Source organism: Zootoca vivipara, chromosome 16, assembly GCF_963506605.1.
Source record: "Zootoca vivipara chromosome 16, rZooViv1.1, whole genome shotgun sequence".
Lineage (NCBI taxonomy): Eukaryota > Metazoa > Chordata > Lepidosauria > Squamata > Lacertidae > Zootoca > Zootoca vivipara.
The window spans coordinates 21,548,502-21,573,013 of NC_083291.1; the positions used below are offsets into that span (position 1 = coordinate 21,548,502).

The 24,512-nt window shown below is 40.4% G+C and overlaps 1 protein-coding gene and 1 long non-coding RNA gene across 3 annotated transcripts; one reads left to right on the plus strand and one right to left on the minus strand.

Moving 5' to 3' along the window:
* Positions 1 to 924: 924 nt before the first annotated feature.
* On the plus strand, positions 925 to 15,587 carry LOC118097561 (uncharacterized). 2 transcript variants are annotated; one of them, XR_004694067.2, is made up of 3 exons: positions 925 to 1,214; positions 3,750 to 3,878; positions 6,764 to 6,897. It is a non-coding gene; the product is annotated as an uncharacterized LOC118097561 (long non-coding RNA). The 2 variants fall into 2 exon arrangements; XR_009556826.1 differs by lacking the exon at positions 925 to 1,214 and adding an exon at positions 14,753 to 15,587 and having other exon boundaries at positions 3,756 to 3,878; positions 6,764 to 7,417.
* On the minus strand, positions 8,295 to 24,401 carry ERI1 (exoribonuclease 1). The gene is made up of 7 exons (XM_035140533.2): positions 23,889 to 24,401; positions 21,833 to 22,007; positions 16,833 to 17,043; positions 15,582 to 15,665; positions 14,446 to 14,555; positions 13,377 to 13,491; positions 8,295 to 11,816 (listed from the first exon to the last, which is right to left on the minus strand). Exons 2-7 carry the CDS (start codon positions 21,955 to 21,957, stop codon positions 11,577 to 11,579), a joined length of 885 nt encoding a protein of 294 aa, XP_034996424.1. The 5' UTR covers positions 21,958 to 22,007; positions 23,889 to 24,401; the 3' UTR covers positions 8,295 to 11,576.
* Between the last annotated feature and the right edge of the window lie 111 nt (positions 24,402 to 24,512).

A 24,512-nucleotide genomic window follows, 5' to 3' on the forward strand; every position in this document is an offset into this window, starting at 1 on the left:
TCTCAAGTGCATGCTGGGAGCACAGGAGATGTTGTAAAACAGCGCCTTCTAGCGACGGCTACACTGGTACTGCACCTAGGAAAGCTTCCCTCTACATAGCATCTTGGCTCGGCTTTCCAGACTGGGCCGAGTGGAGGTGGAGGCTCGCCTGGATGGTGGATGGGGGGAGGAGGGGACAGGATAGGTAATGGGTCGGGACAGGGTATGCCCATCCACAGGGATAAGCCGGGGTGGGGGAGGAGGGGGCGGCATACCTCATGGGTCGGGACAGAGTGGGGACAACCACAGGGATGAGCTGGGGGGTGGGATAGCTCATGGGTCGGGACAGGGTGGGGGGGCGTCACAGGGATGACCCTGTGTAAACAGAACACACGTAAAACATTTCAACAAAATGAAGGGGGACTCTGAAGGTCCATTTAACAGACTGAGCCACAGCAACGCGTGGCCGGGCCAGCTAGTAGCATCTTATAAAATTTGGAATTGCCAATTAATTCCTCAGAATTAGCCTGCTCTCTTGAAGGATTTCTGTTACTGTTTTATAAAGCCATTGCTGTAATTAAAACAGCTGATAACAAGGGAGGCAACAGGTCTCATTTAAACTGAGTTTGTAGATCATATCTCCACCTAACGATGCCCCAAATCTATTGCTGCACTGTGACCGCTAACCTACTGGTATATATATCCATTTACCTGGATGTAAGCTCCATTTTGGGGGGCTGACCTCTAAGCAGACATGCATGTATATGCACTGTTAAGTCTCCAAGTTGAGCCACTTCTGTCAATGAGAACCAAAAACCAAATTTTAGTTAATCTTTGCAAGGGCAAAAAGCAAACATTAAGAAGCGTGCACACCAAAGGAGGGCCTGGAAGCAAAAGCTATTCTCGGGCACTGCTTTGTAAAACAAACAGAAGAGAACTAAACTGTAGGCAGACGGACTGTGCAACCTGTCTGGCTTGTTGCTGCACAGCAAACAGCAGCTCTGGAACTCTTTTCATTTGGCAAAGTTTTCATCTGCACTTTTGTAGCCTCTCATCCAGAGAGAGGCCTAAATAAACTCACGTCACAATGATGTCTAGAATGAAGTCTAGACGCCACACTTTTCGAAGAAGGAAGCGTGACAAAGCATGATAATGTCTATGCCATGGGCGATTGGACCATGACATTGGTCAACCTATTGATCGCCAGGGTTGATTTGGCTGCTCTGGCTGGCTAGGTAGGTGGGGGTACTCTCCTTCCTTGTGTGTCCCTCCTAGATCTGCATACCTGGTGGGAAACTATCTCAGACAGGATAAGATGGTTTTAAAATGTGCTATGTATAGCTTTGGGGGGATTTGATTTGCTGCTGTAGTTTTGCAGCTTTGTGGCTTGAATATGTGGATATAGATAGTATTTGATAGAGCCTGCCTTGGTATTAAGCAGTATATACGTTTATGGAATAATAATACAGTATAAAAACTTGCAAATGACTAGTTAATACTGATGCAATAGGTGGTATGGAATTCCTGTTGGATCATATACGAGTTTACAGACCAATATCTTTGTGCAAAAAAATAATCGAAATACACATTTGCTTAGATGCATTTGACCTGCTCTTTTTCAGCAACGTTACATGAATAGCATAATTTATTATTCTCTTGTAAGCTAAGCAGACATGGTGTGGTTTTGTTTTGCATCCTGTGTTGCCCAGTTATGGTCTTCTTTTGCCCAAACATACCATTCTCCGAGGTGGCAAATCCATGACTTGACTGACATTTGGCCCAGTTACCAACACTCAGCCTAACCAACCTCACAGAGTTGTTGTGAGGAAAATATGGAGAGGGGGAGAACCAGGTATGTCACCTTGTACTCTCCGGAAGAAAGCTGGGGTTTTAAATGCATTAATAAATAAAAATAAATAGTTGAATACTTCTCCATACATAAAGGTAAAGGGACCCCTGACCATTAGGTCCAGTCGTGACCGACTCTGGGGTTGCACGCTCATCTCGCATTATTGGCCGAGGGAGCCGGCGTATAGCTTGCAGGTCATGTGGCCAGCATGACAAAGCCGCTTCTGGCAAACCAGAGCAGCACATGGAAACACTGTTTACCTTCCCGCTGTAGCGGTTCCTATTTATCTACTTGCATTTTGACATGCTTTCGAAGTGCTAGGTTGGCAGGAGCTGGGACCAAGCAACGGGAGCTCACCCCGTCACAGGGATTCGAACTGCCGACCTTCTGATCAGCAAGCGCTAGGCTCAGTGGTTTAACCATAGCTCCATACATAAAATAAAATAAAAAACATTCACACAGGAAGCAAGGGTAAAGGAGGAAGGTTTGAGCCTAGCTTTCTCCCTGATATGCCAGTTTCATGTTCGCAGGGGATTTATTTCATTTCATTTATTTATATATGCACAAGATTTAAATTGTGAAGCCTCCCATCTCCGATCTGAGGAAGAGCAGCCCAGTTACAGACTTGACTGTACTGTAGGCTTTAAATGTTTAATAGATCACTGTGTTTTATTTTTCTGTTGGAAGCCGCCCAGAGTGGCTGGGGAAACCCAGCCAGATGGGCAGGGTATAAATAATAAATTCTTATTATTATTATATTATTATTATTGACACCTCTGTGAAAACTAGGCCTCTTTAAGACAGTACGTTCCTTGATAACGCCATTCTGTAGATAAAATTGTGTGTGGACTGAGATGCTGAAGTATGACAGATTGACAGCCTGGTATCTGAAAAATTTCTTAAGGCATTTGTCAGATTCCTGCTGGAAGCTTGCCACCATGGCTTCCCAGTCAGCCTATTACAGCCACGGCACACCTCTTTGGCATCACTTTGTTTAGTTGTGTCCGACTCTTCGTGACCCCATGGACCAGAGCACGCCAGGCACTCCTGTCTTCCGCAATTTGGCATCACTGGGGGACAGTAAATAAAAAGGCAGTGGTAATGAGGCCAATGCTGATGGTGGCACCTGCTAAGGGAACAGCTGTCCGTCTGGGAACAGGCACCAAGTACAACAACGGCATGTTTGTGTTGGAAGGTTGCAAAGTACCAAGAACATGACCAGGGTGGCAAATAATAAGTTAATCAACAGCATTCATTTCGGCAAGGCAAGCAGGTCACCCAAGTGCACAAATCAGAGGCTTCTTCAAAACTGACTTGCGTTCCGCTGCCTTTAAGATAAAGAACTACTTAACTTTTAGAAGACATCTGAAGGCAGCCCTGTATCAGGAAGTTTTTAATGACTGACATTTTACTATGTTTTTATATGTGTTGTAGGCCACTGAGCGTGGCTGAGGAAACCTAGCCAGATGGGTGGGGTATAACAACAACAACAACAACAACAACAACAACAACAACAACAACAACAACAACTCACGTGGAGAGAGAGATATGAATACAGCAGAGTTCTCAAGAAAGCAGGGTTATTGCTCGGGTCACCTGTTGTACTTCGGATGGAAGCAACTCATAGCTACAAAAAATAAGGGATTATTTATTAAGTAGTCCATCAAAATGATAGGAAAGAGGCATGTGGAAGGAGGGTCTTTATATCACACAGAGGCCTGCCTGGTGGGATGGAGAAATACATCAGATCCTCAGCAGGATCTCTGGCTAGTGGGAGCTGTGCCTCTCTACAGCAGGGGTCAATGGGAGCTTAGCCCCCGCAGTAAGGTTGTCCAGAGCAGGAGAAAACGAGCTTGCTCCATCTTCAATGTGACAGCTCTTTAGATATCTGAAGGTGGATATCGTATCTCCTCTTTTCCAGGCTAAACATATCCAGCCCTCTCAGCCGTTCCTCACAAGGCTTGGTTTCCAGACCCTTGATCAACTTGGTCGCCCTCCTCCAGCTTGTCCATATCCTTCTTAAATTGTGCTGCCCAGAACAGTATTTCAGGTATGGTCTGACTGAAGTAGAATAGAGCGGTACTACAGTATTACTTCTCTTTACCTGGAAACTATACTTCTGTTGATGCAGCCCAGAATAGCATTAGCTTCTTTTGCTGCTGCATCACACGGTGGACTCATGTTAAGCTTGTGGTCCACCAAGACCCCTAGATCCTTTTCACACGTGCTACTGGCAAGTATTTTGTTTTAAAGTGTGGCCACTCTGCAGATGCATGTAGTGGTGGTCTGATATCCATCACTTTATTGTCTTTTTTTTTTAAATACATTTTATTCCAATTTTCCAAATTCAACAAATTAACAAAACCAATCTTTTATACAAAATCTTATATTCACATCTTTTACCTTGCTCCGCCAAGCTATGACTTCCCCCCCTCCCTTCACGCGGGTTTCTTGTTAATTCCCTTTTTTGCAGTTCCTTTTTTAACATATTGGTCAATTCGTAAGGTTTATTTTAATCCTGCGAGAGTTTTTAATGATCTACAGTTTTTCTCCATATAGTCCACATATTTACTCCAGTCCTTTTGAAACCTTGTCTCCCCCTGGTCACGAATCTTGCATGTCAATCTAGCAAGTTCAGCATAGTCCATCATTTTTATCTGCCACTCCACAATTGTAGGTAATTCCTGTAATTTCCATTTTTGGGCTAACAAAGTCCTAGCCGCGGTTGTTGCATACATAAACAGTGTTTGATCTTCTTTTCTAATCTCTCCTCCTATTATTCCTAACAAAAATGCTTCTGGTTTTTTTGGAAAGGTATATCTAAACATCTTTTTCAATTCGTTATATAAACTTTCCCAAAATCTTTTAACTTTTTCGCATGTCCACCACATATGATAAAATTCACCATCTTTCTCTTTACATTTCCAGCAACTTTTATCACTCATTCTATACATTTTAGCTAATTTAACTGGAGTTAAATACCATCTGTACATCATCTTATATACATTTTCTTTCAAGGCAGTACATGCTGTAAATCTTAAAGTTTGATTCCATAATTTCAACCACGCATCATATTCAATATTATGCCCCAAATCTTTTGCCCATTTAATCATCACTTCTTTTGTCAACTCATCTTTTGTATACCACTCCAACAACAAATCATACATCTTTGCCAATATTATTTCTCTAGTCATTCATTTCTCTCAGGGGAGTCTGTTTCTTCATTAAATTTCACTTACAGCCGCAACTCGACCAGAGGATATTGGCGATGCCAAGCCAAGGTTTCCACGGACATGGCGTGTGAGCTCTAGCCTCTCAGTGGAGCCCATTAAAAATGGGGGGAAAGACAGGGGCACCCTGACTCTTCCCTTTCCAATCATGCCATCTTTCAGATCACCAAGTTGGCAGGGCAAGAGCAAGCTCAGATTTCAGCTCGTCAGCCTATTTGCATGCATGTGTATGATCTTTAGCTGAGGGAAGGATGGGAAAAGGCTGGTAGCAAACTGCAATCAAATCCAGATTTAAGTTATGGATTCATTGGGCAACTGCCCGCCTCCCTCCTTTCTCCTCATTACTATTAGTCTACAATCTCATGGTAGCCGTGTCTGTTTGCTAAACAGTGGAAGGTTGGGATAAGGTGACATTTGGCTGTTCCATGGCATACAGCCCCAAGCAGGTTACCAGTACTCAGTTAAATGGCAGCCCCCTTCCAGGACTAGGATATTAGCTTTCGACACTGGACAAAAAGTCTTTCAAACTGACATGGAGGAAAACTTCCTAGACAAAGTGGCATGACCATTTAATTGCCAAGTTGATGCAGATATCAATGTGTTTATTGCTTTCCAATGTTATTAATGCCACAGTATTGCTGCAGCCATCGTTTTAATTTGTTACGTCTCTCAGTAGGGCAAATGGGCATTAACACCGCAACTACTGTTTCATGTAAGCAAGTGATTTATGGAATATTAGGCAAGTTTATGAGTTACACAGTATTCTTCCTCAGACATGGTGAGAAAAATATACGTGCAGTGCATGTGGCTGCAGTGTAGATTTTAAGATGCTGATTTCCTGGGAGGATTTCCTGTGCAGACAGATTGCTTCTGATTAATTAGCCCTTCCATGAATATGCACCATAACTAATATAGTGACTTTATTATACTTTCTGTTTTATATTCAGCCCTTTTCCTAATAATTTCTAACACTGAAATGGTTTCAGTTTTGCTCCTATAACTTAAGGTTCTCTTCCCTGGATTGGTTAAAGCCAATTTAGAGCTGGATAGCGTACATTTTTTTATTTGTCGCACTGTGCCTTACAGAATATCAGTGACCCAAAACAGGCAGTTTCATTGCCTCTGCACTGTGGAATGCCCTTCTATCTGCAACGCATTGTGTCAGACATCTTGCAATGACATATTCTCCCCCAACCTATCAGATTGGACCATATTATTATTGAATTCTTTACTTTTATCTGGTTTTTTCCCCCTAACGCCATTGTACTGTTTATTATGATGTATCTCTGTTTTTATTATACTGTTTTTATGTTGTATTTTTGTATACTGCTTCGAGGTTTTTTTAAAAATATTAAATGGTTTAGAATGCTTTAAAACAAAGAAGCAGCAGTTAAAATTAGCAGTGGTGAATCATACTTTATTAATTTTGTAATAGAGGTCAGAACATGGTATTCAGTGGGATTGTTTGCGTGCACTGGCTATTGAGTAACTTGGCTAGGACTTTGCTTCTGCAATGGTAAAGTAAATAAATCAGGTAAGAGACAAAATAAGCATAAAAGCAACCACACTTCTGAAGAGCTTTAAAGGGAGTGGGTTTTAAACAGTCCCACGTAAAGAAAATAGAGTGAAATAGAAGCGGTGCTCAAGCTAGGGTCATGGGCCACTGGTAATGGTGCCAGTTACACATCTTCATTTGCATCCACAGGTGCATCAGATCAGCGGACATGGCAACTGCCATTTCAATGGGGATGTGCATTCAGCTGATTGGTGCTTGGACCTAGAGATGCGACTCAATGGCCTGGTTTGCTCATCACTTAAAACCAGTTAAGCTCAACTATGACTTACTTTCCCCCCTTTTTAAGACACCGTCTTATAACTTTTTCCCCTCAAAAAAACCACAGGGTGGCTTATTTTCGGTGGGATGTCTTATTTTTATTGCGTCAGTATGGTATGGTACAGCAATCTACATTTCTTCAATTAAAATTAAGTCATCTTCTTCTGGAGCATACAGTAATAAAGGGGTTATTTACTGGTATCTCCTTGCTTCTTGCTCCCTCAGTCTCTGCTCAGTCGCCGTCTCTTGCAATCATCTCTTCCCCCCCTCACCTCTTGTTCTCTGGCTCCCAGCGTGCCAGCAACAGGAGGGGCAGGAAGAGGCGGGGTTTTTTCCCACCCCTCTCCCTGCGCACTGAGCAGGCAGTGCAGAACTCAGCGAGAGGCACGTCCCCCCCCCCCGCGCACCTCTCACTGGTTCGCTGGCTCCCTGAGCACGCATGAAGGGCTGAGGAGGCGGCGGGAACAATGGCGGCACCATTGGCAGCTGAGGTGGTGACGGGAACAATGGCGGCTTGCTTTCAGGGTACGTCTTACTTCTCTTACTTCTAGAAAAACCTTGCCATGGCTTACTTTATGGCCACGTATTAAAAAAGGGGAAACACGGTAATTGTGACTGTGTAATGTGCTGCTGAACAGGGAGAAAATTGTGGCCACTCCTGGTGCTACCGCACTAGTGTGAGGTATTACAAATGGGGCTTGTAATAAAACCACAACCAGTAACCATGGTTTGTTCTTGACAAACCATGAGCCTGGGCTCAGACATAATACTAAACCAAACCAAACCAAACCAAACCATGACTTAGCTCCTTGTGCTGCAGCAGCAGGAGTGGAGGGGGGACAAAGTGACTGCAATTTCAGCAGCATACACCATCACAATGGGCATTCACCTTGAAATCACAGTTAAATTGAAACTATAGTTTTAAGTGAGGTGTGAATGAGACCATTGACTCATGTTTTTAGGCTATTGAAAATTTAGAACACAGTCCCAACAAAGCCAGGCATTTTTAGTATCCTTCTAGATTCCCTAATTCACTGAAGCCAGTGGGACTTAAAAGCTTAACTTTGGCTGGATCAGAACCCAAAAGATAAGAATTTTGCAACAGATTACATAAAGGCTACCCTGGGGCAAGAATTCTTTTTTTTAGCCTTTATCCCATAATAATAATAATATTATTATTATTTATACCCCGCCCTTCCCAGTCAAGACCGGGCTCAGGGCAGCTAACAACAAGAATATCAAAGCAAGCATAAAAGAAACAATTCAATTAAAATACAGGTTAAATACAATGTTAAAATTCAATTTTAAAATTAGGAATCTACAAGTGCAACCTCATTTAAATATCTGTAGGATAAAGCCTTAGGGGAGGGTAACACCGGGGTCAGACTGAGTCAGTCCAAAGGCCAAGCCGAACAGCTCCGTCTTGCAAGCCCTACGAAAAGATGACAGCTCCCGCTGGGCCCTAGTCTCCTGAGAGAGAGCGTTCCACCAGGTCGGGGCTAGTACTGAGAAGGCCCTGGTCCTGGTCGAGGCCAGTCTAACCACCTTGTGACTCGGGATCTCCAGTATGTTATTATTTGTGGACCTTAATAAAACATTCAGCAGGCAGGTGTCCACATTGGCAGTCTATTACCTTGTCTACCGAAGTTTGAGAACTTTGTGCTTACCCTGAACATCATGATTTCTTAGGAATGTCTGATAATTGCCAGTTGGCAGTCCCGTTCTCTTGTTCCTCCTGCCTTAACACTGTGTGCTGCCATGCTTCACTTGAAAAAAATTAAGTCCCCTTCATGCAATAATGAAATGTTCAAGGGAACATCAGGGGCTCTATGCTGTAAACATAAGAACATAAGGACATAAGAAGGGTCTTGCTAGAGCAGATCAAAAGTCTAGTCTAGCATTCCAGTGGCCAACTAGATGCTTCCAAGACCACAAACAGGGCATAAATGTAATACCGGTAGCTATCCTCTATATTAATGAATTCATTATCTGAGTTTGATCCTAGCTAAAACAATGCCATTCATGCACAGGAGGGAGGTGTTAAGTATTTTTTAAAAAGGTGGAGAAACCCTGGTGGGGAAAACCCCAGAAACAGCCTAATGAGGACTGTGCATGCTTAGTGGGAATGGGATGCTAATGATGGGATGGGGGGGGGGAATCAGAAAGCACTAAACAACACTACACTATATTTTGTTGCTGGTCCCCCTTCTCATGCCTCATAGCCAATTTGTCTATCTCTCACGTTAAAAGCCATTTAACCTAGAGGGCTTCACCACATTTTGTGGCATGAAATGTAATGTGAGAAGAAATATTTGCTGCAGCAATAGGAGACAAGCTTCTTTGAATCAATTTATCAAAAGTCAATAGCTGGTAGTGTGGTGCATCTTTAGTTATTTTACGGCTTGAGATGGTTTTTATTTTATTGGCTTACCAATGTCAGTGTTACCTATTATATTTGAACTGCAACTCAAGGTAACATACGCCTCTCATGAAGTGGACTGCAAACCAGGACAGCTTATGCCATAATAAAATGGGTTAGTCTTTAAGGTGCCGCAAGACTCTGTTGTCTATGAATTCATAGCAGAAGATGAGTACCATATTTTTCTGTGTATTAGATGAGGTTTTTTGACTCAAAAATCATGTCAAAAAACTGGGGTCGTCCTATACACGGACAGTGGGGGGGGGGAGCTGCACGCTGCCAGCCAGCAGGTTGGTGGGCACGCAACTCCGGCCCATGCCGCTGCAGGAGGCACAGGCTCTAGGGAGTGGTTCCTGCAGCAGTGTGAAGGGGAATCTGCAGGCAGCCAGCCAGCCAGCTGGCTGGTGGCTCGTACTCCGTTTCCTGCCCACAGTGGCATAGGGGGAATGGCTGCCCATTTTGCCAGCCCTCAGCAACGGCTCTGCTGGAGTGATGGCACGCATGCAATTACCCCTAAAAAAGCTCAACAACTTTGGGCCAGCTCCCCTCATTTTCTTTAAATTTAGTCCCCCAAGATATGGGGTGTCTTATACACGGAAAAATACGGTATTTATGGTATTACTTTGACTGTGATTAGCTTAGAGTTCATTTAAGGACTGTTATGTATTTTGCACAATGAGATAGTTATAGCCCAGTAATATTTTGTACAGGATATGCATTATCTTTTGTTTTGGTGTACAGTGATCCTGCAACTTATGTACGTTTAACTTAGGCACATTTAGCTTTATGTGTTTGGTGATCGAACGATCAATCAATCAATCAATCGCTAGCTAGCTAGCTAGCTAGCAGGCAGAAAGGAGCGGGCATCTAGGAAAAGACTTTGGCAATCCCATCTGCCATTGAACCCATTTTTTTTTTAATACACACAATCTTTGCTTTAGACATTATCCCTGGAATGTGACCCCCATGTAAGCTGCGGGCTTACTGTATTTTTTTTGCTTTGGATGGTCTTATTAAACAAATACCATAGAGTGTTAAACATTATTGTGAGTTTATCTACACATAGAACCAAAAACCCAGTGCAGGGGAATGGATAAGTGTTGGAAACTGAAGATCTGGATTTGAATTCATGCTCAGCCCTGAAGAGCCTTATGAAATCTGAGCTACTCAAACACTCTTTCTGGGTTGTTTTGAAGATAAAATAGATTAACGTGCATATAAGCAAAGCAGAGTTACTTGAGAAGGGGAGGATAGTTCAAAAGACAAGCATCCACTCATCAACACAAGATAAAAAAGATGTGCACCTTTCTGTAATATTTTATGTACCAATAGAAACTGGACTTGTATTTATGTCAACTTCAAAACAAAGCTTTATACACTTTGCAGGCTGTTTGGCATAGTTATATATGTAAGAGTTTGTCTTTGGTCATAGAAATAAACTTATACAATAATCACATGAAATCCAAATCTTATTACTGTAAAATATTATGGAAATAAGCTTCTCCACTAATCCTTTTACAACAGAGGTAGAATGGTCGAGTAATCAAACCAAACTATTTCATTCATAATGGAAGGAAGAAAAATAAACAGAAACATATTCCAGCCAAAATCAAGCCCTTTCGAGTTCCACTTATTTAAATGGGAGAGCATTATGCACATGCCAAAGTCAACAATTTAAGGCGCTTAATTTTGGCCAATTAAAGGCCTAAACATTTCTGAATACAAAAAAGAAAAATGTTTGTTATTACTGTATGAAATTGCTATTAGTTGGGCTAAAGCCGGGCAAACTTAAAAACTGAATTTCCCTCTCCTGGAGCAAGATTTGCAAAAAGTAACAGGTAAGTTATGAAATATGAGCAGAAGGTAAAGTCGATTTGGCCACTGTTTCACAAAGTCAAGGAGATCCTTGTATGCTACAAAAGAGATACAGCACATTCAAAGGTGTTGTTCAACAGTGTTGCAATTATCTATTTCATACTGAAGGAGCAAAGAACGGTGTAACACCTGTGGACTCAATTCTATGTTTCTAGTTTTGACTTTACATTTTACAGAAAGCTATCTTAACTACCAAACCTAGCACAACCAACCCGAGGCGGCCATAAACACAACCCAACATTAACACTAGTGGTTTTGTGACAAACTGTAAATTCCAGTGAGTTGTTAAACTGGGAAACAGATACCAGTTTTTAAGCTCCTTGGAAGTCTTCTGAAGTCCTAGCGTTCTTGGGTATGGTCCTCAATGCAATGTAATTCAATGTTTAGTTTTTATCGTAAACTTGGCATTAGTGGTACAGGAGCTCCCTCTATTGGGACAGTGGAGGAGACAGTCAGTAACAGCCCGCCATGCAATCTTTCATTCACCCGAAGCTCACAACCATCTTGAAGCATACGAATTGCTATGCGCGCAATGTTCTTAGAGTCATCAAGCCCACTGTGAGGCCGTCCATCATAGTCCATTCCCAGCTTTTCAAGCATGGTTGAAAGTCTAATTTGGCTTCTGGGAACCTGATAAAGGAAATAAAAGATACTAAAGTAGGAGGAGGTAGGAAAGGGAACCAATATATACAGCCACCTGCATTATTATTATTATTGTTGCTGTTTTTAAATTGTTCAGTTGCCACCTACATGTGACATACAATGTTAAAACAATCCAAAACAATGTAGTAGAAAAAGCCAGTAAATGAACACACAAGGTGAGCATCAATTTACAGGGAGCAAGTAATAAAAAGATGTCAAAAGCTTTTAACTAAAAATTTATGGGAGAAAAGGGAAATCTTCATGCTACTACTGAGCAGTCCCATTTTAAAAGTACCTTAGCCACATGCAACAAGAATAAGGGCATCAGTCTCCTCACTGGACAGAAGATAACACCAGATGGTGCACAAGTAAGATTTCACAGTCTTAAATAGCAAGCTGAGCAATACAGTGTTTCTCATTTCTAGCCTGTCCCTTCACCAGGCTGGATCATAGGTGATGCGTATTGTTACAATCTGTTTCAGAGGCCTCTTCATTCCTCACACTTCCAGCCAGAGACTTCTCTCTTCATGTGCCTGAGCCACACCGATGAAACTTCAAGAAGGGATGAAAGCACTAGCACAGGGATGGGGAACCTGTACCCCCCAGTTGTTAAGACAACAGGGTCATGCTGGCTGGGGCTGATGGGCATTAAAGGACGGCTACCCCTACCCCACCCCTGGAATCAGTCAGTTCTTGGCAGCCTCTTCATCGTCTACCCTACACCGTCTGCAGCCAAGTTGGAACACCTCATGCCTCATCTCTGCTGCAACCTAGGAATGCTCCTGTCAAACACTGCTCTTAAGCAACCCATGTTTAGCCCAGTCACAGAGGCACAGCAAACAAAGGGTTATATGCAACTAAATTCTATTGATAGTAGACCAACTGAAGATAATAGGCCTAGATCAGACATTTGCATTCATTTCAATGGGTCTACTCTGGGTATGACTAACATCGATACAACCCAAAATAATGAAGATTATACCCTTCTCAACCAATTTAGAAGAGCTAAACACAGTAGGCAACAGTTACAGGCTGGGTTGCCGTTTGCTAATGGTTTGACCAGAGGTATGCCTCATCTGGAACTCTGGAACAGAGCTTTGACTAAACTAAGTTCTAGCCAGCTAGGACTTGATGTATACATTCCCACAAATTTTGAAGCGATGGAGATAAAAATTTGGGTTTTATTTTCTGAGAAAGTAATAAACTTACGTTTAGAGCGTAAGAACATAAAATGCTTCCTAGCAATAATACTGAAAAAGGCATATTTTTGTTTTTGCAGAGAGGAAAAAATAAGTATTGAAAACACAAAGCATCATCATTACAGGAAACAAGTGTTATCCCTACAGGCAGCATTATCTAGAAAGAGATAAAACAAAGAAACAAAAAACCTGCAAGGAATGCTCCCTCTTTTAAACAAACTTCGATTCTCTAAACAAGAAATGATGTATGTCTCTAGCTTTAACAGATCATATTGATAATATAAGTCTACAGTATACTTAAATTTTAAATACCTAGCACTGAGTTTCAGGCAATGTGAGAGACACAAACCTTGTAGAAGTTCCCATAGGATTTGCGAATATTGATCCACTTCTTAGCAAAAGAAGGATATTTCAGACGGCTAATGCGACACTGAATATTCAAAAATTTACTCATATCCCAAGATCTTAAAAAAAGAAAAAATATGCATAGTATCTTAAGAGTGAGTTAGGTGTCCCTTTTATGCTAATAGGACTAACACATGAGGATCTCCCTTGTGTCTCTGATTACATGGAGGTCATTTTCTGGGCACCCCCACCTTCGGAGGCTGGACAGGTGGCAACCGGTCTTCTCCCCTTTCCTTTTATAGAAGGTTGGGGAAACCCCTAGAACAGATTTAGTGGGTATGCAGGGGGAGGAGAGGGAGAGGATTCCACTGCACAAGGATAAATCCTTGCACTGGCAAAACTCATTTTAACCAATGAGTTTTGAGGTCAGGTAAACAGAGTTCTATTTGCCTGATCTTTTAATTTAACAGTGAGATAAAAATTTGCATTCATGTGCTGATGTTTTATGTGACTCGGCTGGATTTTTAAAATTTCTGTCAGTGTATTAATTAACTTTGTTTCTGTAACTGTGCAATGGTGTTTTACATTATTTTATATAGAATCAGCCTTGTTAGAATTAAAGAGGTGGTACTCAAATAGCAAAATTGCAACTTTTATGCAGAAGTTTTTTGGTTTTTTGCTATCCTATTTATGGGTAGGAACATAATTCTGGATATGGATATGGATAGGAACATAATGGAACATGGTTGCAACCAGCACACTAGCTGTAAGAACCACGTGGATTCATACTTACATATGAATACTAACAAGCTTGAAATAGTTACACATATTATCCCCACCGAATTCAACTTTGTATGGGAGTCCTTTTATAGAACTATCCATCATGGCATGCTATTCAGATAAAAATGCAAAAATAGCTTCAGTTACCTGAAAAATTCCAAAGATGCAACATAAAAAATAGTACAAAGTTAAGATTATCAATTTGGCTTAATTTTTACAATATATGTTTCTTGATTGGAAATTACTGGTTTTGCAATGCTAAAAATATTATTTTTAAGCAACTCAATACATACCCATCTGTTAATATGGAATAGCTATATTTGCTTCCCAGTTCTTTCTGTTTCATCCAGTCCACAGCATGTTGCAGAACCTTTGGAAATTCATCTGCTTTATCTACAAGGTCCTGAAAATATGTAACACCAGCGATGAGCAAAAATAAAAATATTGTACAATATATTGTGCAAGAAACTGTGAAAAGCAAGATTAACACAAATTGGGACTCAGATAAGACAAATCTTTAAAAGCTGACTAGAAAGTCTACAACAGATTTCCAAAAAACAAAACGTAACTAAAAATGTTATTGTTTTCTTTTACATTCAGTGACCAAACTGCGGGAGGCAGTGGAAGACAGGAGTGCCTGGCGTGCTCTGGTCCATGGGGTAATGAAGAGTCGGACACGACTAAACAACAACTAATACTTTCAACCACTCCCTGCACAACAGACTGACATTAGATGGATCTGCATTCCTAACACTTATACTGGAAAAACAAACTTTAAATCAATCCATCAACATAAGAATTTAGAATTAGAATTTAAAATAGTAGCACAATAGTAGCACAATCTGAATACATCTGCTTATAGCTGGAGCAATACATTTTCCTTTTTATCTCCCAGAACAATGCTCTTTAACTTTCTTTTAAACCTCTGTTTGTCTGCCTAGAAACCATTATACACCTGCTGATTAACTCTTATTTGAGGCACATTCTAGGCTGCACTCTATGGTTAAAATTGCTCCACTCAAACTGGGAGCACAGTCTAGAATATTCTGAACACCATCCAGGGACAGTTTCCACCACATTTTGTGGGAAAATTCAGAACGATACAATATCATTCAAGCTACCTTTTAGGGAATCCTATCTTCCATCAATGATCTTATTGAGAAAACCCCTGAAGGAGCTTCAGGAATCCTAAGAACACAGGCTGAAAATCACAGACACAGAACATAACTAATGAACTTGAAATATTGATTTTAGAAATGTTAATCTGGAAAGAGGAAAGGAAGGGGGACATTGCTGTCCTAAGCACACTTAATCATCAACATACCCAATACAGTAAATATACTTGGAACTAGGAGCCAAAACTATTATTCTTTAACAAGCACTTGCTTCATTTACACTCATAACTGTGGTCAGCTGCAGAGAATGTTACCTGAGAGATTCCTGTCAAATTAATGCAGAATTCTGAAAGGTGAGGATTAATCTCTGGTTTCACATACTGTTGAAATGTGTCCTCCTATAATATTAAAACATAGTTCACTTGGCAACAATGCAGAAGAATCACAGAAAATGTATAATGTTTTAGAAGAAAAGAGTAATAATTAAGGTATTAACTAGCATGCAAGCAGTCAACATCCAAGCTTTTTTATATTTGAACACAAGCAGTGAAATGGCAACATTTTATGAAAGAGAAAATCCGACACTCATATTCTTATGGACAGGGACATTCTCACAGCTTCCACTTTGGGTATCTTTGCCAGCAGATACGTAGTGCTGAGACCTTTTTAACATACAGTAGCTCAGGCACCCCCAAACTTCGGCCCTCCAGGTGTTTTGGACTACAATTCCCATAATCCCTGACCACTGGTCCTGTTAGCTAGGGATCATGGGAGTTGTAGGCCAAAACATCTGGAAGACCGCAGTTTGAGGATGCCTGCAGTAGCTGCTAAAGAACTATGGACACACCATCAGTGCCACTGAACACTTGTACAGATGTGATTTCTTGCACTATCGAGGACAAACTTATGTTACATATATGTGTAATGAAGCTCAACATATCTTTGAAAAATGAAAAGCAGTCTCGGGATGCTGCAGTTTTTAATATAGGAGTGGCAGTGTGATAACATTTTTCTTGCTGGCTGCTTTTCCACTAAAAAAACATTCTTCCCCTATCCAAACTGCTTTTCCTTCTGAAGGTTCTAGTTACCTTTGTTGCAAGAACAAACCTATGATTACTTTTAAATTCCTGTAAAAATGCTTTTAAACTGAAAGCTGAACACAAACTAAAAGTTCTTTGTAAGAGGTTAAACGATATCCGTAAGAAAAGGATATACAGTGGTACCTCGGGTTATGTATCCCTCTGGTTACGTAATCTTCGGGTTGCGAATGCGGCAAACCTGGAAGTGTATACTTCCAGTTTTCGCCGTACGCAAATGCGCAGAAGTGATCTGCATGCAGAAGCAATCTGCACGTTGCATGCGTGCGCATAAGTGCTCAATCGCGCCGCGCGCATGCCCAGAAGGGCGCCTCCAGTTACGGACTTTTCGGGATATGGCCAGGCCTCCGGAATGGATCCTGTCTGTAACCAGAGGTACCACTGTATTGCCCAAATTCTCTTTTACAAAACACACTGTATCTAATATTTGCTACCCATAAACAAGTAAGAAGAAACGGGGTCACTTACAATTTCTAATGTCCGAGTGTTTAACAAGACAATAGGAAATTCAATGATTTCATGTGTAGATTCAGGAGGATTTCCTTCTTCACAAGTTGCTTCAAAGTCAATAACACAGATGTAATCATAGTAATTATCTGCATTCATAGTCTGGTTTTGCATTAACTTTTCTTTCTTATAGTAGTTTTTCAGTCTCTTTTTCAAAACATCTTTCACTCCTCTGTCAAAGGAAAAAAATATTATCAGTGCTTGACCATCACCTAAGGTTTATTCAGCACAGTGCTGAGTGCAGAAATGCAGAATCTCCTGGCCTATTTGTTGGTTGGCTCCCTCAGCAAACTTTAGCTCTGCCTCTTGTAAATGCCAGTGCCTAAAAGGGATTATAATGAGCTGTTCTGATCCACAGGCCACACAAAGCAGTTGCTCCTACAGTGCAGTCTTCTCTTGAGAAAGGAATAACCACCTTAAAGCAAGTCCAAAAATCTCTCTAGAAGAATCAGAAAAATCGCATGTCTTAGAAAATGGAAAGTGGGGTCTTCATAGAACAATCAGCCAGAATTAGGAAAGCTGAAGAATCAAAAAAAGAAAAATTATTACAAGAAATAAAAAGAAAAGAAAGATCTCTTTATAAAAACTATGATAAGAGTGTTGAACAAGAACTAAGATTATTAAGAGCAGAATTCGAAAGGACGATTGACCAAGAAATGGAACGGAAATTAAAATTCTGGAAATATAAATATTTTGAATGGGCAAATAAACCGAGCAAATTACTGATGTGGCAGATCAAGAAGAGGAAAAATGAGAAAATAATAACAAGAATTAGATCCGGGGGGGGGAAATTTTTGATAGGACTGAGGAAATCATGAAAATATTTCAAAAATTTTATGAATCCCTATATCAAAAAGAGGTGGTAAGTGATCAAGAGATCGATGAATTCTTTAAAAAATATCAGCTCCCCCAAATACCATCCGAAAAAATGACATTTTTAAATAAAGGAATTACTTCAGAGGAAATAATAGAAGCGATAAATTCTATGAAAAAAGTGAAGACCCCGGGTCCTGATGGGCTCCCCATAGAGTTTTACAAGGAATTTCAAGAAATAATATCTAGTCCACTTAAAGATTTAATGAATAAAATATTAATGAAGGGTATGGTTCCTAAATCATGGACAGAGGCACAAATTACATTAATACCTAAAGCTCAAACAGATACAGATTCACCATCCAATTATAGACCAATCTCCCTTCTAAATTCTGATTATAAAATCTTTACAAAAATCCTGGCAGATAGATTAAACAAAATCTTGGAAGAATTAATACACAAAGACCAAGTTGGCTTTGTAAAGGGAAGGTCCGCAAAAGACAATATTAGAAATATTGTAAATATTCTGGAATGCCTTGAAAATAGAAGGGACAAACAGGCAGCCCTCCTAGCCATTGACGCGGAGAAGGCTTTCGACAGAGTCTCCTGGGCATTCATGATAAAGACAGTAGAAAAATTGAATCTGGGCGAACAAATGGAGAAAGCAATAAAAGCTATATATAAAACTCAAAAAGCCAGGATATTAATAAATGGAAGATTAACGGATAGTATAAACATCGGAAGAAGCACTAGGCAAGGCTGCCCCCTGTCGCCCATTCTCTTTATATTAACACTGGAAATTCTTCTAAAAAATTTAAGAGAGGAGGACAGTATTAAGGGCATAGTAATTGGCAGTAAAAAATATAAAGTAAAGGCTTACGCGGACGATATAATTATAACTACTGAAGACCCAATACAAAGTATTCCCTCAGCGATCGCAAAGTTAAATGAATACGGTAAATTGGCAGGTCTGAAAATAAATTACGAAAAAACCAAAATGCTGGTAAAAAATTTAGAAATTAAAGAAAAACAGGAACTTCAGGAAAAAACAGGTTTAAAAATCGATAAAAAATTGAAGTATCTGGGTATAAAAACAACAATAAAAGGGATAGATTTGGTGCAGGAAAATTACAGAGAAACTTGGAAAAAGATAAAGGCAAACATGGAGGAATGGAGTAAATTGAAATTATCATTAATGGGCCGAATTTCATTAATCAAGATGTGTGTTGTCTCGAAAATGAATTATTTATTTCAAAATTTACCGATTTTGGGGAAAGATAAAATTTTTGGTGAATGGAAAAAAGATATTATGAAATTTATTTGGGAAGGGAAGAGACCTTGGGTTAAATATACAATTATGATAGACCATAGAAATAGGGGAGGTTTTGGGCTTCCAGACCTCGAGATATACCACGACGCAGCTGCAATCGCTTGGATCAAAGAGTGGATGGAACTCAAAAATACAGATCTTTTAGACTTGGAGGGCCAAGGACTAGCTTTCGGCTGGCACCGTTACTTAATGAAAGAAAAAATTGAAAAAAAGAACATTTTTATGTTCAATATAATTAGAAAATCCCTGTATTTAATTTGGCAGAAATATAAGAGGTTTTTCGAGCCAAAGACTCCATGGTGGGTCTCACCTTTAGAATTAGTTGCGGTCAAAAGAACCAATATGGGGGGTAATTGGCCCACATATAGAACTTTACTGGAAGAAAAAGAGGGAACATTAAAACTAAAAGAATACGCCGAAATAAAACACCTTATGACCACCTGGTTGCAGTATTTTGAAATAAATCAGAGATTGCAAATTGATAAAAAATTAGGTTTCGATAGGGAAATGTCAAAATTGGAGGAGGTTTTATTAGTAAATAAGAGCAAATATATAAAAAATCTATACCAGATAATTCTAAAATGGAGGACAGAAGAAGAGTTGACGAAGGAATTCATGGTTAAGTGGGGTCAGGACCTGGGGAAACCTATCCCAGTGGAGAAGTGGGAAAATTTATGGAAAAAAGATCTAGAATTTACACCCAACTATGATTTAAAGGAAAACATCCTGAAGATGCAGAATAGATGGTACCTGACCCCACTCAAAATGTCTAAAATCTATCCAGGAACCAGCAATTTATGCTGGAGGTGCAAAAAGGAGGTTGGTTCTTTTATCCACATATGGTGGAATTGTAGCATAATTAGAGAATTTTGGGAAATGCTATATAATGAATTAAAGAAAATACTAAAATACTCTTTCAAGAAAAATCCGGAAATGTTCCTTCTAGGAATGATACCTGAGGACATCCAACCTAAGGACAGGTGTGTAGTCAGTTATGCGGTAGCAGCTGCTAGGTTACTAGTCGCAAAAAACTGGAAAACCTCGGTAAACCCAAGCAAAGATGAATGGCAGGTAAAATTATTTAATTATTATAATTTAGCGAAAAACTACGAAGAAATCAGAGGAATGAATTCAGAGGAGACCATAAAAATTTGGAAACCATTTATCAATTACATTAAGAGCAAATTGGAAAACCCAAATGTAATCTCAGATGTTTAACGATTTTGTCAAGAATATTTGATTTAGAGAATATGCAATTATATGTATTTTTCTTTGTCTTTTTTTTCTTTTCTTTAATAGTTAAATGAATTAAGGTATGTAAATAATATATGGAACACAAAGATTAAGCCCAAAACAGGATGGAAAGTGCGGGGGGGGCGGGGAACGGGGAGGAGTGGGAGGGAGGGAGGGGGTAAAATAAAGACGACACTCCAATGTGACATAATTTTTTGTTCATTGGTTTTATTGATTTGTACCAGAATTTGAGTTGAGTGTATTTGATTTGTTTTTTGTGACATTAATAAAGATTTATTAAAAAAAGAAAAGAAAATGGAAAGACCACCTTATTCAGAGTTACCCCAGTTATTTACATAGGAAGTCAGCAGTGAAATGGAAACACTTAAAAAATAATAATCATTTGATTCATGATTCATATAAGCTTAATCATATCCAGGCAAGCTGCAGTGATAGATGATAGGACAGGAATTAATTGCAAAACAGAAATAGTACCAATTATGTACACAGCTAAGAAGTTTATTTCAGCTAATCATAGCTCGTTAACCAATTTAGGGTTTGCCTATAATGCTAAACCACCAATCCCGTCCTAGTACCCTCCAGATCCTTTGGACTACAACTCCCATCAGCTCCAGCTAGCATGGGTGGTATAGCGGAGGAGCGTTTAATTCTGAGACTTGTGCACACAACGGCAAACTGTTTTTCATTACATCCAAACCATCCTATTGAGTTTCTTCCTAGCTGTCATTCTCCCTTCAATTCCCTTTTCTTACCAGGTTAACCTTTCAATAAGGCTATATGGAACTTCTCTTACATGTTCCTTTTGCTGTATAACTGAAGAATATACAGACTTACAACTTATATTGCAAACTTTGGAATTACAAATTATGCAACAAGTCATGTGTTCAGAAATTACATCACCAGTAGCAGATGTAACTATCAAACTAAGTATCTCAAATCCTCAGTTTCTCCACCAAGTCTTCAGTTCCATTCCATTTATAAAGTACTCTAAATAACTAACAAATGACAAACTTTCCCTCTAATTTCACTTATTCTTCAGGCTGTAAAAAGCTTGTAAGAATAGGGACCCATAATAGGTGACCATACTGGTCTCATTCCAGCCCTGCTCAGGGAAGTTTTTTAATGGTTGATGTTTTATTTTGTTTTTAAATACAGTCGTACCTTGGAAGTCAAATGGAATCTGTTCCGGAAGTCCAGTCAACTTCCGAAATGTTCGGAAACCAAAGCGCGGCTTCTGATTGGTTGCAGGAAGCTCCTGCAGTCAATCAGAAGCTGCGGAAGCCCCATCAGATGTTCAGCTTCCAAAAGAACGTTTGAAACCCAGAACACTCACTTCCAGTTTTCAATTGTTTGGGAGCCAGAACATTCAACTCCCAAGGTGTTTGGGAGCCGAGGTCCGACTGTATTTTGTTAGAAGCCACCCATATTGGCTAGGCCTAGGGCAACCCAGTCAGATGAAAGTCATATGAATAATAAAATGATGATAATAATAATTATTATTTACATATGAAATAAGAAATGCATATGTATCCTCAAAGCAGACAAACACCTCACAAATGCTTACCTGGTGTCAAGCTTGAATTCAGCAAGTTTAGCTCTAAGTTCATCTCTGCTCATTCTGTTGATATGGCCATTCGTCAGAGAAATCTCTTTGTAAACTGGGTCACTGAAGTCACTTGAACCAGACATGGTTTTCTTTTCTTGACAATAAAATATATGATGCTGCTTACTCTGGAAGGCTATGTGATAATGATACAAGACAATCAGGTTTATATCAATCGACCTCAACTTCCAAAGCTTAAAATAAGTATTTTATTCAACACATACCTGCTGATTTGCTGATCTATATATAAACCAATAACACTTTACACCTGATCCGGGGCATTTTATAAAGAAAACCCCAGAGTTGTAATAGTCTGGAACCTCTCTCCCCCTCATACATATATAACTTTTGAAATCTTTTTTTTTAATGAATGAAATCATGGTCAATATTGCTTTAAGGGTCTGATTTAGTCTGCCAGTCAATGGTCTGAGATCTGCTGGGGAGTTCTTGCTGATAGTTCCACTGTGGCTGGTGCCACAATATCATAGCAGAACCTTCTTGGTCACAGTATCCGAACTGTTGAATTTCTTTCTTACCTATTATCCCATCAATATATTTTCACCACTGACTGAACCTGCTCCAGCTGGCTTTTGAGGGATAAATCGCCATTATTTTACTTATGAATAGCTTCCCATGAGGCATCCTGAAGCGATTTAAATGCAATACTGTAAGTTATGTTGTCCTGCTGCTGGCTATTTCTATATTATCATAATTTTTAGATTATATTAATATTTTATTATGTATTTTAGTATGAACTGAATGCAGTCCTGGGAACTTTGGCTGAAGGGCAGTCTATGTATATGATAAACAAGTCAAATACCCTTTATATTCGTCTTCTGGTCTCAAATCTATTTCATTCTACACAGAATTAGTGTTACTGTTGAGACAGATAAAGCATTAAGTGCTTTAGGTTCATGATGAAATATCCATTTCCTATATGAATAATATTGCTGTATTCCTTTACTTTGTACCTGTGTCATAATCTTATTTAGACCCCCCCCCCACATTTCTACTCTGATCTTTGTCCAAGGGTGCAAGGCTGTACCCCATATTGTTAAAAATGCTTAGAGGTACACCAACATCTTGAGACAACCCATTCTGTAAAGAGCTTTGAGTTGTTGGTTTTTATTATCAAGTTTTGTGTAGATTTTATGAAATAAATAAATAGTAATAAATAAAAGGCTTTGATGCAATGTGAAACCTAGGTTTGTGTGTGGCACAAAGCAACATAGTCAAATGTCAATTTCAAATTTGACATTTGACTATCTATTGCTCTGTGACACATATTTTACGACTCTTGCAAGATCAAAGTCACCAAAATCCCACATTATTTCCCCATTTAATCAGGATTCGTTTCATGGAAAATCCATTCATTAAAAAAACAAAAACTTGGAAACAGCAAATACGGATTAAATGGGTGTCTCTCTGTGTGTGGATGCTACAAAAAAAAAAAAACTACAATAAACATGCACGCTGCTCCACCCACTTCACTGCATATTTGTTTACTCTCCAGCCTGACGAGGAGCTCTGGAGAACCCGAAACCTTGCGTGATATGCTGTGGCATTTTGGCTGACTTCATAACGGCGCTGCTCTCAGGAGTATTATGGAAGCACAACCCTTTCAAATGTGTTGTGGGAGCGGGGAGGGGGGGGAATTATTGGTTTGGTTTTTTCCTATTGTATTTTTATGTTGTGAACCGCTCTAGAAGCTTAAAAGATAATAATAATGATTACAGTAGTAATAGTAATAGTAATAATAATAATAATAATAATAATAATAATAATAATAATAATAATAACAGTTTGGCCCAGGGCGGTGGTGATTTGAGACCGTTACACAGGACTGTTCTCCTCCCCTCCCCCCTCGCGCGCCAGCGCCATTCCTCCTTCAAACGGCTAATGCCGCCTCACGTGACTTTCGCCGGGCGCCACGCGCGAGCTGGACCAATGACGCCACGCTGGGAGGGAGGGCGGACGGACGATTCCCATTCTGAAGCTTCTCCGCGGCAAGGCTCACCCGCAAGCCGGCGTCTGTCACTCCTCCGTTCTCTTCTAGCGCTAGCGCCTGCTGCTGCGACGTCTGCTCGTTCCCGTTCCGCCGCTCCCTTCTCTTCCGCTGTTGCGCGGCAGTCCACAGAATATCAAAAGCAGCAGCAGCCTCCCATAGACACACAACAGCACAAGGGGGCGGGATAAGTGACGCAAGCTAGCCGGATAGCCTCTGTCCGCACGGCTCCACCCACCCGAACCTGAAGATTGACGCGTAGGCGGGACCTAGGAGAGGAACGCCCCTCCGCTCTAGACTGAGAGGGCCTGGAGGAGGAAGTGCGCCGCCGCCGCGCGTCTTTGTCCGGCGCCCCGCCTCTTTTCCTCCCGCCCATTTCAGAACAGAACGCGTCTGTTTGGCGGCTCCTCCTCCAATCCGCGGCCCGTCAAGTGTCACGTGGAGAACTCCCGCTCTCAGTGTTTTTAGGCAATACGCCTCAACCTCAGGGGGCGTGGCCCTTCCTCGCTCAGACTCCTGCTTTGCTCCGCCCTCTGCCCGGGTTCGGGTTTAGGGTGATGCAGGCAGTTCTCCTTCACAGGGTGCAAAATAATAACATATCAATGACAATATCAATAATACGAAAATATCCATTAA